We start from the raw sequence: 17,463 nt of genomic DNA, 5'->3' as shown, positions 1-17,463 counted from the left end.
TACTAGAACTTTACTTGGGGTACAAGTACAATGATATTCCTACATTGTACTACAAGTACGATGAACAAAGCAATGAAGAGATACATGGTCTTACTAAAGACCAAGATTTCCTGATTATGATCAAAGAGCTGATAAATGGTAGCAGAAAGAAGTTGAATGTATTTGTAGTCCATGAACCAGTTGAATCGATTGAACCAGTTTTGATCAAAGTGGTCCAGCCAATGTTGCTTTTATCTAGTCTCCTTTAGAGTTGATACAAACTATTACGAGGAGGATGTGTCACAGCGCCAGCAGTGTAGCCAGCACAGCAACCTCCACTGCAGTTTCACAATGAAGAGGATGGGGATGAGGAGGACATTGAGTTGAGTGAGTTCGGAGTAATGGATGGCGAGGAATAGGACATTTTTATAGGTAAACATGATGATGTTCTACGCGAAGATAGGGAGGATACAAACAAATGGTTTCACTCATGGGAAAAAGCAACATTAAAGGATGGAGTTGATGAAATAAATGACCCGGATGCGAAGTCTTGTGATAGTGATGGTTTTCATAGTTTGGACAGTGAAGAAGATGACGATGAAGGGTCTCCTAGACGAGTTGAGAGAAGGTATCCGAAATAGAAGCCCAAGAGGGACTTGAAAGATAAAGTCGAGTTGAAAGTAGGGTTGAGGTTTGCCAACCCCACTCAGTTTAAGGAATCGTTACAAGTATTTGCAGTGCAGAATTTCTTCGACTATAAATATTTGCACAATGAGAAAAAACGGGTCTCCGCCTTCTGTAAGAAAAGATGTGGCTAGAAAATACATGCATCTTGGTCGAATTGCGAAAAATATTTCCAGATCAAGACTTTTGAAGAAGATCATAATTGTGGTAGCCACTACCTGTAACGTCCCACCCATAATTCACAAGGCGGAGTGGAAAATTAAAATCAATTAACCATAAGATGCTACTTCTAAATCCTTAAATAATATACGTAGCGGAAAACCTGAATAAATTTTTCTTTTGAATTGACTTCATAAACATATATATGAATCTAACTAGAGCATCTATATCATTATACAAATTTATTACATCTCACATTGCTAATACAATACACAAATTACAACATAATGAGGTGAGACTGGCTTAGGCAAAGTCAGCACCTCCAAGCACTATGAAGGAATCCCCGTCGATAACCTCTAGGATCGCACACGATCTATTGCAAGATACCTAAACCTGCAACACAATAACATCTACACGGTCGTGGTGTTAACCACGTCTACATAGGTGAAAGCACGAGTCCACCAACTCAGGAGTATAGTAAATACTGGTTTTTGAAATTAAATCACAAATATATAAACATCTCAAAGCATACAAATCATAGTCATCATGTGCATCAACATAAAACATGTTACTCATCATCATTTCTCTATACATTCTCATTTGGTTTTCACAATAAATCATAATCATGTAAACATTTCTAAGCATATCACTAATCAACATTAATTGAATCATCACAAACATGTCATACATACTCAACATCTCCTTTTCATCTCATTTCACATCATCACCTTCATCTCATTTTAATGCCAAAGGGGATGCAGCCCAATGGTCTTCCTTTCCCTTACTTTACATTTCATCTTTCACTTTCCTTTCGTTGTGCCAAAGGGGATGCAGCCCAATAGTGTCTTCATTTACTTTGCCAAAGGGAAAGCAGCCCAGTGGTCTTCATTTGCTTTGCCAAAGGGGACGCGGCCCAATGGTCTTTCAATCATAGTGCCAAAGGGGACGCGACCTAGTGGTCTTTCAATCACATTTTCTATTTCTATGCACATACTCATCATCACATTCACAACTCATTCATCATTTCATCACCATATCTTAATCATCATATCAAATTCTCATCTCAAACATCATTCTATTTTGACAACTCAAACCTTTCATTTCATCATCCTTTCACAATCAACATATCATATTCGCGTTTCAACATTCTTTCATTCACACTTCACAAATCAACATATCGTATTCATATCTCAAACATCATCACGTGCATATAATCAACATAAATAACAATAGCTCAATTATAAATTCATAACATAAAACTCCTTAAGTTCTCAATGAGTAAAATACTCACTTGTAGACCGCTTTGGACTCATGACCCGAATACTCCCCTGTGTTCTAGTTATTTTGAACTCTACATTGGAGAACAAGTTGAAGTCTCCATTCATGACACATTTCTGCAAACAATTGCGACGTTAGACCAAACCATTGAACCTATACTCTATGACACACAAGCTACCCACGTGCTCACACGTAGCATTACACGATTCTAAAGCTAGCTAGGTACCCTTAGCTACAATTAGGTCAATCATTGGTTATAGGTTCATATTTTATTCCACTTACTATCTTTAAGATACGTTTACTATTTTATTTGCCTGCTGAAAATTAAATATTGACTTCTAACAACCAAGTGTGTGTGTTTGTGTGCGACAAAATATCTTAAAATGCGGAATTAAAAAGACAAGACATTTGTTGACGAAGTGGGAATTCTGTGAAGAGAAAAACCACTCCAGGGCATTCAAACCCAGGAAATCCACTATCAAAAAACAAAGCTAGTTACAAGACACTCGCACTCACATACCCTTATGCAGTAGTCATGCCTTTAACTTTGACACGAAGCCCATCGTGAACGCTTCCCAACCAGATCTTCCACCTGAAGGGGTTTTTGATGGATTCCTTTACCTTAGGGCCGACCCCTAAGGTAGACTTCACACGAACTATTGAGCACACACCGGCAACGGCTTGAGAGCTAGCGGATCTTCAATTCTCCCTAAACACCCTCTCAAAGCACTATGGAATTCACTGTTGAATTCTGTACAAAATACAAGCCTAGGGCCCTCTATTTATAGGCTTACAGGAAACCTAAAACTGCTGAGATTCGGGCTCTGGCTGTCGAGTGTCTGGACGGAAGTTAACCACGTCTGGACGGTTTTCTGGGATATCCTTTCAGAAACAGCGTAATTCTATCTTTATCAAGTTCACGTCCGGACTGCTTGACCGAGCTTCCGGATGGTCTTTGATAAAATCCTTTCCGCGTTCGAACAGAACTCTGGAATACTTTGAAATACTGGACATCGTCCAAACGTGTTGCCACGTCGTCCGGACGGCTTGCAGAGAATTCCCAAACAGTGTCGACTTCTGAAATCCAACTCCGTGTTGAACCATGATTGATCTAGCGTCTGGACGGTGTTGCTCTGACGTCTGGAGGTCTTCATCGTTATCTGTAAGACACTACGGGACGTCTGGACGCCTTCAAAGGCTAGTCCAAACGGTTGCATAGGAACCGGCTATTTTGTCTTGGATTTTACAATGACTCTTCATGGACATCTTCTAGAAGCTTGTGATCAGTTACTTTCTTTGATTTGATCATTGTCTGAATACATGAAGATTCTGAATTGAAAACCGACCATCCTGTTAAAATGCAACCATTACATAAAGTGTTTTTTGTTATCCAGAATGTAGCCAATTAAAATACTAGCACCTACTTATTATTATTACATCACATTATCATTTTAAACCTTACATTTAATACTTAATCATTATTAATTACTAACCATCTAAGTAGTTTAAATTTAGGACTTTAATCTTATCTAACGTACTAATTTAATAACTCTTATTAAACTAACTTACAATCACATATTGTAATATATATATATATTCATTTATTGCATTTTACCTATTTATTTATTCCTTTCTCTTCATTATTTGTTTCACTTTCTTATTTAGTACCAAGACTAAACTCTATTCATCTCATTTGGCTCTTACAAACATAATAAAAGCCTAACTTTAACTCCTAACCATTTTCGCCATTTTCACAAAAAGACAACTTCATTAACTTCAAGCTTTTCTTAACAAACCAATACTTAAACAACATTCAACCATCTAACATCAACATCATAAATCACTCCAAATCGGCCCCAAAACTCCATTATCATAACATCATCAACATAAACATCACAAATCCAAGAACATCTATTCACGGCCAATACCCATACACACTGTCGGCCGACTACTAAAACATGGGAAAACACCGAAATTACAATAATCCCAAATCAGCCGACCTAAATCCACAATTTATCAACTAAAAATCAACAATAATTCAAACACTCAATCGGACTGTAATTTCATCAAAACACCCACTGTAAGATACCAGCCAACACTGGAATCACTTCAAAACAGGGATTTTATATTGCAAAACAAATCAACCAAAACTCTAGAATTTAACATGATCCAAAACAGTACACGGCCGGAAGAAACAACACCAAACAGGAACCCAATCGGTCAATCAAGAACAGGGGACATAAACAACATCAAAAATACCCAATCATTAATCAATACAAGATCATCCAGCCAATCCATAGAGAACCCTAAAAAATCATTAAACCCGAATTCAACAATAAGCAAATCAATCCACAAAATTACAGGATTTATATACCTTGGGGATTTTTCTTAAAAACCCATCAGAAATCGCCTCTGATTTCGCTGGAAAACTCGCTGAAAATCGATCGGGAAATTGGATCTCTCTCTCAGTTCTATCTTGGTTACACGGGTTCGATGGGTCGTTCGGGTTTTGCACACACGGGTCACGGGTCTCATGATCGGCGATTGCAGGGCTCAACAACGACGACCACCAGTAACCCACCGAAAAAAGGACTCCGGCTGGTCGGATCTTCCCCGGTTCTCTAGCTCTGGCCCAGGCTCCAATTGGCGCTCCTCCCGACTCCTAACTCTCTCTATCTCTCCCAATCTCTCTCTCAGTCTCACTCTCTCGTCTCTCCCTGTGTTCGGGGAGAAGAGAAACAGAAACGAAGAAGAAAGAAGAAAGAAGAAATAAAAAGGAAGGAGAAGAAAAATGAGAAAGAAGAGGAAAGAGTGGTGCGTGATTATCATAGGACAGTGGGTTTCTTAAAATAGAAAAAGAGAGATATTTACTTAACGAAAACTTTATTATTAAGTTTAGTAAAATATCTATTGATATTTTGTAACTCATGGTTAGTTTTTCTCTCGGTTAATAATCAAATATCCTGAGATATTATGATTAACCCAAAGTTAAGTTTTATCTTAATTAATTTAACATGGGTTAATTTATAGATATTTATTTAAAACTTACTAATTACATTTTTACCATAGATATTTCTCATAGATATTTTCACATTGGGTCTTATACCAATTTAATCTAACTCATTAAGATTATAATCTAAGTCCGTTTAGAATCTAGTTCATTTCATTGATAATATTATTCCATTTATAATATTACTGTACCAATAATATTATAACACCATAAATATATACCAAATATATGTATTTTACACAATAATATTAAACATAGTAAATATGACACAATAATATTATTCATCAATATTATTATATCAATTAGTCCACTGAATAATTCAGTCTGTCTATTTAATAGTCCGGTAATATTATTAGAGTTTAATGATATTATTCTTTATTTATAAAAATCATGGTTTATAAATAATAAGACTAAGGAATATTTATTTTCATAAATATTCATATATTCCTTATTATTTATCAGGGATAAAAATGTCATGTTTAAAGCCACGTATTTTATTAATAGCTTAACGTGAATATTGTTTCCTAAAGTATTAAGTCGTCGAGCATCGAGTCTTTTGGATCGAACGTCAATTCTAGACTTGTCTATTTTACTCAGATTTAAATTCTAATTTGAGACATTATATTTAATGGCTTAAAATCTGGGGCGCTACAATTTTATAGTGTAAAAATGCGATCGATCGACTTACTGTTCAATGCGATCGATCGATTTTTATACAGTGTAAAAATGCGATCGATCGATTTTCTACAAAAATGTAGATTCATGCACCGAACACCTGTAATCCGATTTTAATAAAAAAATCTATATGAATCTTTGTTCTAGCCGTTAGATGCGATCGTTTTGGAGCAATCTTGGCCGTCCATTTCAGTATAAATAGAACCCACTCCTTTCACTCTTCACGCTCATCCTTCTTCTCAATTCTCTCCCAAATCTCTCTTAGTTTCTCTCACTTCTCTCATCTCTCTCTCTCTCTCTCTCTCCCGGTCTATCCAGCAGCAGGAAAGGCAAAAGAAAGATCAGAGAAGCTCTCTCTCTTCCATGGGTAAGTCTCTTTCTCTCCCTTCTTCTCCATCTCTCTATCTCTTCTTCTTTCGGTTCACCTGCTGTGAAGGAAGAAGAAGAAGAAGAAAGGAAGAAAGAATAAGAAAAAGAATATAAAGAAAAAGAAAAATGATATTTGGTTATTAATTAAAGTTTTGTTTTAATATTGTGATTTTATGAGTCATTTGTTAAGTAATCTAATGTTTTTAAGTTGTGTTTTAAATAGGGTTTTCAAAATGGAATGATTAAATATAAAAATACGCCGTTATGATGCCCGAGTGAAAATACATTATTTTACAAAAGTACCGTTATGCTGCCCAACTACTTTTAAGTATTCTAGGCATTTAATATATTAATGCCATTACTCTGCCCAATTTTTATAAGATTAAAATAAGAAATAAGTACAAAATTATTTTATTTCACTTGTGTTTAAAGCATATAACTCATTAATTATATTAACGTATTTATTAAGTTTATTTGACATAAAAATAAGACAAATATGAACTAAAATATATTTTGTTATCTCACTGTTTCAGCTAAAATAACTGAAATAGTACATGCTTTGATATTATTTAATTAAAGGTTTAAGTTATTTTGGGTTGCAAAACTCTGTTGTAAAATCAGTGAGTTTTAAACTCTTATATTTATTTTGATAAAAAAGAATATTATGCTATTATGAGATCTGTTTTGATAAATAAATATTTAAGGGCCTTGATAAATGCTGTAATAAAATCTGCATAACAAGATTAGTAGTAATATGTAATTAGACTTATTTTATAAATATAACAATTAATTATATTAATTGTTATGTCTATAAAGATATATTATGCAAATATGATTTTAAGGTAAAAAGAATCATTTTTAGTAAAAAAAAAAAATACTTAATTAATTTTATATGCCATTACTATGTCGAAATAATAATAGGATTAAGAAATCAGAAATGAGCATAAAGCTAAAACGTATTATTAGTGAATTATATTAATTCACTATTGTGTGCGTTTAATTATATTGCAGTGTATTCTTGTGTGTTCGGTTTATGATGTTAATGAAAGGGAAAAGAATGAAGAAAACAAAGAGAAGAAATACTCTGTTGCTTTCATAGATTGCATCTCTTTTAAAAGGAAAGCAGAAAAATACTATGTTTCGTGTGCTACAGTAAGGGTGCAGTTTTAGCCATTTTTCTAGAAGTCTTTGTCAACAATTGTATGGAAACTCTTTTGGAAGCAAAAGATGGTAAGTATCTTTATACTTATTAAGGGTGATGCTGGTGGACTTTTGTTTAGTATTATTAACACTTATTTATTTATTTGTTTGTGCATGTGATTTTACATATTTTCTATTTTAACTAAATTGGTTAATAACAAAGCTGGTGTGCAAATGCCATCAGTAGGAGCATAGGCCCTGTGAAAGATCTAATAAATAACAACACTGGGATGTAAAGGCTACCAGTATTAATATAATAAGCTTTGAGCATAGGCTCTGGATGAAAGAAACATAAGCTTCAAATATATAAGAAGCATAGGCTTTAATTTGATGGATAAGCTTAGGCCCCTGATAAAATAAGCATAGGCTTCAATTTGACGGATAAGCATAAGCCCCCGATAAAAGAAGCATAGGCATTAAATATACGAAGCATAGGCTTCAATTGGAAGGAGCATAGGTTCCTAGAATAAGACGTTAACTGAGCAAAGACTATAACTAGAATTAGGTAAGAAGAAAGTTGTCGCTTTAATGAATAAAATTTTGCATATAAGTTTGTCATATCATTGCTTTATTATTATATATATATTCAATTCATGCTCGGAACATGAATTGCATATACTTATAATCATAAAGTTATATTTCATTGTGTTGCATTTCATAAATAAATCAGCATTTATTATATTATTGAAAACAGCTGACTCATTTATGTATTTTTTATTATTATTATTATTATTTGTATTATTTATTAATATAGGGTTTGAGGACGAAGAGTATCAAAACTATTCAGATGCTTAGATGGATCCTAGTGGAGGTCTTTTGAGGCTAGGTTGCCTCCTATGTTGTGGACTCTTGGATGTGATGAACTACCCTTCTAGGCTATCCTTTCATGCACATGTGTCAGTCTCTTTTCATATGTTTCTTTGGTGCTATGATATTTATTACGGTATGACTGATACTTTATTAAGTGCCGCTTGTGGCACATATGTTATTAATTTGAATGTAATTATTATATCAGAACGAAAGGTTATTATTTTATATATTGAGGTTATTATGTCAACTCTGATGTGTCATTGTAAAGAAAAATTATTTTTCGCTGTCAATTTATACTCTGATGACGTCATTGATGATACGTGAAAACCGAAATTTTTACTTACGCCTTTTTGTAAAAGTGTGGGTCGTTACACACCTTGTTCAAAACAAAGTTTCAATATGTTAGTTTGTGATTGGCTACATTCTGTTGAACAACACCACTTCTATGTAATGATGCATTTAAACAGGGACACAGCTATTCAGAGTTCTTCTAGAAGATTCTGCCTAGTCTACAAGTAAGAGAAATCGGATCCCTTGCAGCCGTCCAGATGATGTGATATACCGTCCGAACGCCTAACTATCTAAAGCATCATCCATCCGGACGACGAGAACTTTCCGTCCGGACCTCCCTCTGTGTCGAGAAGCTTCGAACTGTTCTAGCTTGCATCTGTCCGGAAGTTTCAGCAGCACGTCCGGACGCCACTCAGTGTTCAATCAGCTATGGGATTTCTTTCCAAAACACAGATATGGGAAGACAGCTGCAACCATCCAGACGATGTGGATTCCCGTCCGGACGTGCTCATCCATAAGGCAAGTCGCACATTCAAAGTTCAGACGTCTGGACGACAGTCTTCATGGTCCGGATGCACGAGCTTCATATATGGAAATTGCGTGCATTAGATTCATTTTCTGGACGACAGATGTCATGGTCCGGACTCGCCAAGCCTTGATATGGAAATTTGGTGCAGCTAAAGTGCTACCGTCCGGACGACAGGGCAACACCGTCCGAACGCAGCTCAATTCAGGAAAGCATTTTTGCAAAATTTGGAAAGCCGATCGCATAGTTGTCTGTCCAGACGCCTTATGTCTACCGTCCGGACGGCACCTAGGTATTTCAAGCCAGACGCTCACTTGAACTTGCAGCCTATAAATAGAGGCCCCTAGGCTTGAGAATTGTAAGAATTCGGTATTGAATTCCGTAGTGCTTAGAGAGTTATATTTTAGAGTTATTGTGCTTAGTTGATCTCTCTCAAGTCGTTGCCGTTGTGTGTTGTTGCTGAGCTGATTTGAAGTCTATCTTAGGGGTTGTCCCTAAGGTAAATGATTCTATTGAAGACCTCTTCAGGTAGGAGACCTAGTTGGGAGGCGTTCGTGTTGGGTTACACGTCAGAGTTCAAGGTACGACCACTACATAAGGTTATGTGAGTGCTACTGCTTTGTAACTAGTCTTGTCTTCTGAATAATGGATATCCTAGGTTTGGCTGCCCCAGAGTGATTTTTATCTTAACTGAGTTTTCACTTCGTCAACAAAATATATGTCTCATTTATTTCTGCATTTTGATATTTTGTTGTACACTATCGCACACAATTGTTAATATTAAAAGTCATTCATTTTTCACAGTAAATACCACTAAAACACTTAGGCCTGAGCTTTAGGATAATTAATCCCATTGAATCTACATCAATGGGAATATTCCTTATCGCTTTGTTCCATGACAAAATATTTGGATTCATTCTTGAAGAAAGTGTTCCCACAATGCTACATGGGATCACCCAACGCACAGAAGTGTTGACCAGTGATTTGATTTCATTCTTGTATATCAAAGTGACCTACACTTCACATCTGAGTTTGCAATCTTCTTAGGATTTAGAGTAACTGTTATAAGTCGTCATGTACATACATCATTCTTAATCACAATGTTGAAAGAATGATGACTCACATAGTCCGTTTTGTGCATGGCACTACCTTGCACTTACACCAACATATCAACCTGAAGCCCTTCCTACTTCTCCTAATCAACATAGATCGTTAAGGTTGACATGTTATAGTCTAGATGGATTTCCCATTTCTATTTACGACTACGAACAATCTTTTATAAATTACAAGGACCTATGACTTTGATCTTCTGTGTAATAATCTCATTACTCTCACCTTAGTCAAATACAATGTAACTTAAAGACCTTACATGTATATCATATGATATATTCAAACACATATATGTATATGTAAAGCAATAATATATATGTCCAATGTCTAATATTATACAATTTATAGAAAATTAACTTAATGCAATTGGAGTTTTGGACATAGTTCCAACAAATCATTCAACATGCAATGAGAATTTCAGCTAGAGTTAAATAACTCTAAAAGCCCTGAATAGGCTAATTCAATTGTAAGTACTCCGAACTTATATATTTGTTTTATCTAGCCTTATTTATCTTGAAGCAAAAAATTTTCTCGGATCTGTTTTCGCTGCACTTACTCATTTATGTGCATGTTCCCAAACAAAACCTTACGATACAAGTGAGTAAAACTCACATGAGTACTTGTTATTATATTTTTTGCATAAGCATGATTATTTTATATATATCAAACGTGCATGTTTACAACTCATATGAAATATCTTTTACACAACTGCGAACTCTCTTTTGTGAAAATGAGTGATGAATTAATAAAATGATGAAAATAATGTTTTGTAAATGCATGCATATAAAAGACAGTTAATAATAATTGCATCGTATGACATGGTACACCGGTACATGTGGGACAACGACCATGGGCTTACTATACAGGTTAACCATTTGGTCAAAGGTTTATTTTTATGCTTGGTTTGCATCCAATAGTTCTTGTGACCGGCGTAACCATGTTTGATTGATGCTTACTATACACAAACATCATTAGCAGCGTGGGCCACCTAAGGTCAGACTCGGTCGGGCTACAAATGATGGATGATAGCGTGCAATATACGGGGTATCGGTATTGTATTACAGGTCCACCAGGACAGTGCCAACCCTCCTGAGAAGAAGTTAATATCTTGGGTAGATCATATGGTGTTAAGTTATTATATGATTCTCTTATTACAACATATATTACATCTATATTACATCCATGATGACATTGTCAAATGATAAACCGTAACTTTGCATTGCTGTATATGATTTATGAATAACTGAGTTCACAGCATGATAACTTGTACACCATGTGTATTGTTACTCACTGTGTCGTGTACTTACCCTTGTATCTTTTCCACCTATGAAGTATGTGTTGTTTTATAGTTGGATTACCTTTAGTTGCTGGATTTGAGATGGACCTCAAAGCAGATGCAGCCGTTTTGCATAGTGATATCGATCTGGTTAATGCTTGAAGACTGATTATAGGATTTTGAAGGCCGCTCATGGTAATTAATACTTTTAGGTGATGTTGTAGGCTTAGTATTTGGGGTCTGATTGTATATTAAGGTTTAGTTTGAATCTTTTATATCAATGATTTGTATAGTGATTTCAGTTAACGTAATGACTCTTAGTAGATACTTTGGTTGCAATTATTGTTGATAGAATATCATATATTTTCATTGTTTAATATTCTCTTTTTGAGGAGTAGAGATCGCTGAGTCTTTTTCTTTGTGCAATGGGACTAGGAGGCGAATCGTAAAGTTGATTACCAATTAGTTAATTTCTCAGGGAGTTACAAAGATAAATATGGAAGGTAGTAAATTCATCGAATCTTCAACGATAGATTTTCCTTTCATGGAATACTCCAATGGCAAGTTTTCCCATAAAGCCGAACTTAAGTTGGCAAAGTAACATAGGACGGATCACATTGGCTTTTATAGTCACAAAAGCCTAGCTATAAGTAGGGGTGTGCAGGACCCGCAGAAACCAACCCGACCCGCAAGACCTGCACCGCCCCGCCCCATGAAATACCGATTTTTTGAGTTTTATCACGGGTACGGATCATAAAACAAGGGATCCGCACGGGGCGGGGTGGGTTGCGAGTCTCGGTTTTTTTAAAAACCAGGGACCCGCCCCACCCCGTGTAAAGAAAAAAGTAAAAAAATTAAACCCTACCCCCTTTAACCCTAGCGTCGCAGCACCCACCCCCCCTTCATCTTTTCGTTTCTTCTCTTCTAGCACCACAGCCATTCCTCTGACGAGTCTTCCCTTCATTTTTCTAGTCTCTTCAAGTCTTCATGAATCACAAGCTTCACAGCCTCCCCTTGCAGACTTGCAGTTGGAGGAGACGCTCCAGTCTTCACAAATGCCTATGACTCTGCGAGAGAAATATTTAGAGAGATTAGATGGGGAGTGGTTGGCTGGTTGCAATGATGGCTTGGACTCTTTTGTGAAGATCCTGACCATTAAGTTCACCAAGCTCTTCATCAATGGAGAATTTATTGATTCCATTTCAGGTTTTTCAATTTTTTCCCTTTCTAGTTAAATTACTTCATACATTTTTAGATTTTTTCACTCTGAAATGATCCCCCTTTTTCTGGTTATATTACATAAATGTCGGACCCGCCCCGTCCCGTCAAACCCGCACCACCGCCCCGTACGTACCCGCCCCGCAATGTACCTGCACCTCACGGTTTTCTCCTAAAATTGCGGTTCACGGGTTCAAAACAAGAAACCCGCAAGGCTGCGGGGCGGGGGCAAAAAGGGCGGAAAACAGCCCCGCCCCACCCCGTGCCCACCCCTAGCTATAAGCATGGAGAGGAAGGGATCTTGTGTGATGTGCTTAAAACACTCATAGCAGCTTTCCTTAGATTTTTCTTAAATTTAGAGAACCAAACTATTTTTTGCTTCCTTATTCAAATACAATCCACAATGGCTTTCCTTATCATTTTTCTATATCATTTAAATATTCTTTCAAATCAATGCTAGGGTAAAGAGAGAGGAAAGATAAACTCTAACGAAGGATCTCTAATTGTTGGGGTTTGACCAATATTCCATCGCTCATTTTGCAATCGAGCATATTGAATCAGATGAAGATGAACAACAGTCCCCAATGCTTTTCCATAAGCATTACCCTAATAAATTGATTCTATCCTCCGCACATGCACCTCCTGGATAGCATTGCAGTTGCGTGAACTGGTTTTTATTTATATAGGATTTCATCCTATGAGGTGGGTTTGGAAAATCACCAAAAATCATGACAAGAACAATCCCATCCCTGAAATGTTGAAGCCTGAAGGGATCTTCGTGTACCATATATAAAATAGATAGTTGGGCTGAATAATTGAAGCCCATTCGTTATTATTAGGTCAATTGAGAATTAGGCCCATTCAAGTGATAGACGGATTTCAAGTTGTAAGTGTTGTTACTTTGTCAGCTATGTTGTTCAAATAGTTAGGAACTATTAATGCATCTAAATGATCCCCTAGAGACTCACACTTTATATGTGAGTCTAGGGATCCTAGAGATAATCTACACAACTAGAACTCAAGTGTTAAAGATAGATCCTAGAGTTCTTAGAGTTATATTAGAATTTCAACTCCTTGTAAACGCATGCTGTGATGATAAAGATATGATACATTGCCACTCTAAGATACAACTCCAGACCACCTTTGCCCATGTGGCAACTTTTACTTTTACCATTTTTAGAAAGAAAAAAAAAAACCCTAAAGCTAGCTAGGGGGCCACATTGCCACATGGCAAGGTGGTCAAAAGTTGTGTTTTGGGGTAACAAAAAATCATATCTCGTGATGATAAGGTCCAGCATGCAATTGTAGTTAGATAAGAATGTATTCAAACCTAGAGATAGAGTTGTAGCTATCCTAAACTTATGTACATCTATATATATCAATACACGCTCACCTTGATGAGCACGGTGAAAAATATTCAGCATAGGTTTGGTTTCTGTGGGTATTCTATTAGGAACTAAGTCTATAAAAGGACTATGGGTCTAAATGTTAAGGGATTGAGAATCTTGTTAAATAATGCAAGTTGTTAGCTATAGTTTAGCTTAGCTTTGTAGGAGGGTGATCAACCTCGAATTGATCCATCTTTGTAATCCATTCATATACATTTCAATATCATCCGGTCTATTACCATTTCCATTCAACAATCATCATACACAACATCCATTTCATCAACCCATATTCCATATATTTATACAAATCAACCCATAAAACAGTAAGCCCGTAAAACAAATGTAATACACTTTGACGATGATATGCACACCAACAATCTTGGTCATGAATCTAATGGCATTATGACAGTCCCCAAATATCCGTAATTTCTTCATAACCCAAATCAAATTGAGTATCCCAAAACCAACTGCAAGCTTCTCACTTCAGTCACTATGTATCCCCTCTTTCTCCTCCTGATCCACATCTTTCAGAACAAATTCAGCATTGGAAACTCTTTGGCCCAATTCATCCAAAAATTTGTGAATCTTATCACACTGTTCATTCTTCTTACCACCAACAGTAGAAAAGTAGAAACTATTCCTCACCTAAACCCAACTATAGCCTGGTTCTTTTGTAATTCCTCTATCTCTCATCAATTTTCTAATCTCTGAGGCTTCATCCCATAGTTTGGAAGTGGCGAAAATATTGGATAACAATACATAGTTTCCAGGATTATCAGGTTCAATCACAAAAAGCCGCTTTGCCGCAATTTTTGCTAATTCCACATTCTTGTGTACTCTACATGCACCAAGCAATGCTCCCCAAGAACCAGCAGTTGGTTCGATGGGCATTTTCTGTATAAACTCATATGCCTCTTCTAGGCGACCAGCACGGCTAAGTACATCAACCATGCAGGAGTAGTGATCCCTGTCAGGTTCTATTGAGTAATCCCTACTCATTGAATCAAAAATTAAGAAGGCTTTGTCAACAAGTAGTGAATGACTACAACCAGACAAAACACCAGAAAAAGTAACAGGATTGGGCTTCGCTCCTGAGTCCAACATTTTCTGAAAGAGCAACAAGGCTTCTTCTCCTTCCCCATGCATGGAGTTTGCAATAATAATTGTGTTCCAAGCAACAGTATCCTTTTTTGGCATCAAACTGAAGACCCTTCGTGAAAGTTCCAAGTCACCACATTTAGCATACATGAAAACGACAGCTGTTGTGGTCGTTAAGTCCTCAATAAACCAATGTTTAAAGATATAAGCATGAATCTCCTTGCCAGTCCTCAAGCTCTCCAAACTTGCGCAAGCCGGTAAGACAGTGGTAATTGTTATCTGATTAGGTGTGAAACCCATATCTTGCATCTGTCCAAGCATCTCCAGGGCCCGTTCAGTTCGTCCATTTTGTATGCACCCGCCAATGACAGCATTCCAAGAAGCATCATTTAATTTGACACCTTCATTTCTCATCTGATAAAATAAATCAAGAGCCTTCTCACATTCTTTATTTGAGAAGTATGCTGTCAAAATTACATTCCACAACACACTATCTCGTTGAGACATGTTATCAAATACCAATTGGGCTTGCCTTATGCTTAGACAACTAGCATACATGCTAACAAGTGCGCTACAAACAAATAAATTCTCCCCCATTCCATGCTTCACTACAAACCCATGAATCTCTCTTCCTAAATTCAAAGTTCTGAGTTCAGAGCACGCTGGCAGAATTGAAGACACCGTCACCACATTGGGTCTCACCCCATCTAGCACCATCTCACGAAATTCCTCCAAACCTTTTCTAGGTAGATGACAAGTAACATAACAAGACGACAACGAGGTCCAAGAAACCACATCTTTCACCCGCATATCATCAAAAACCCGTCTCGCATCTTCAACACACTTACACTTGGCGTACATATCAATCAACGCATTACCCAACAAAGTATCCGAGTGAAACCCGAATCGAATCGCATCATCGTGAACCTCATTGGCTTTCACAATGTCACCCAAAGTGGCACATGCCTTAGCAACAGACAGAAGTACTAATTTATCGGGATTGATTTCTCGTGCTCGCAATAAAGTATAAAGCTTTATAGCATCCCAAGGAAACCCATGTTGTGTGTAAGCTGAAATTAAGATAGTCCACGTACGTAGGTCTGGTTCGTGAATTTTATCGAATAGGTTGCGTGCGCGTTGCAAATCACCCGATTTGCACGACGCTTTGATGAACTTAAAGCCTAGAAGAGAGGGAAGGTTAGTGGGCAGCTTTGGAGTCATGGGATTTTATGGTTTTAGACTTTTAGTGCTTCTTTTGCTTTTCATGTACAAAACTTTTTGAAGACAAAAAGCTTGAAAGTTTCTTGTAGTCAGAAAGCGGGAAAGCAAGCGAATGGAAACGGAAGGAGAAGAAGAAACGACACCGCTTAGAGCTCAACAATAAGCCTCCATGCGTTCTATAGAAAATGAGGTCGTGCGGAAACAAATATTGAAAGTTAGAGAACGTATATATATCTCTTCCAACTTACCAAAATTTTGTAATATATTTCTTTTATCTTGTTAAAAGATAAAAATGCCTTTAAACTTTTTTAATGAGACATCAATACCTTTAACCTTTTTTTTTTTTTTTTTTTTTTTTTTTTTTTTTTTTTTGGGAAAAAGGAAAGTTTTGTGACACACGATAGTGTTGTGGGTTTGGTGAAGACCCACGACTGCAATTGTGGGTCTGTTGACCCATGACGCCTGTGAGTCTGGTGAACAAAAAAAAATTGTTGTATGTGGGGTAAAAATATATATATATATATATATATATATATATATATATATATATATATATATATATATATATATAATTGGATGGCAAAATTTTGAGAAGTGTTTTGTCCAAGAAAAAAAAAAAAAAAAAAACCGAAAAAAAAAAAAAGGAATGCTAGAATTAGTTTCAAAGTGTGGTGGCCACCTTAGTGCCAACAACCACAATGGTGATTTGGCAGCCACCACGAGGTTGTCAAACAGATCTAGCAGCGGCTGCATGGCCGCTAGACAATTCTAGCAACCACCACCAGAGGGTTGTTAGATAGATTGATGGCAATTGTGGTGGTCGTGCACCACCACTAGACAAGAGGCCACCACACTAGCTCCCACTTTTTTAATTTTAATTTTAATTTTTGTTTGTTTATTTTAATTGGCTCATTCTATTTTTACAAAAACGCTTCCATATCAGGAAATTTTCATAACAGGGACACCGTATTTCCAGAAGAATTCCAAAAGAATATTGCAGAATATATTTTCCAATGTGGAATGAACTTGTCAAAACAAGTTTCTGCACAATATATCACTAAGAATGAAAGGTCTTGGTGAAAGATTTATTTATGGAGATTTTACAACTCATAAAGTAGGTTTTTTCCCTAGAGACCGTCCAATCGCCCAGCTGCCAGAGTCTAGACGCTCA

At 36.5% G+C, this 17,463-nt stretch overlaps 1 protein-coding gene across 1 annotated transcript; it reads right to left on the bottom strand.

Annotated features, from left to right (window-relative positions):
- Positions 1-14,206: 14,206 nt before the first annotated feature.
- LOC133875731 (pentatricopeptide repeat-containing protein At2g13600-like) lies at positions 14,207-16,477 on the bottom strand. Its single transcript, XM_062313948.1, has one exon. The coding sequence runs from the start codon at positions 16,290-16,292 to the stop codon at positions 14,619-14,621; it is 1,674 nt and encodes a 557-aa protein (XP_062169932.1). The 5' UTR covers positions 16,293-16,477; the 3' UTR covers positions 14,207-14,618.
- Between the last annotated feature and the right edge of the window lie 986 nt (positions 16,478-17,463).

Source organism: Alnus glutinosa, chromosome 8 (genome assembly GCF_958979055.1).
Source record: "Alnus glutinosa chromosome 8, dhAlnGlut1.1, whole genome shotgun sequence".
Taxonomy (NCBI): Eukaryota; Viridiplantae; Streptophyta; class Magnoliopsida; order Fagales; family Betulaceae; genus Alnus; species Alnus glutinosa.
This window is presented reverse-complemented; position numbering and strand designations above follow the sequence as displayed.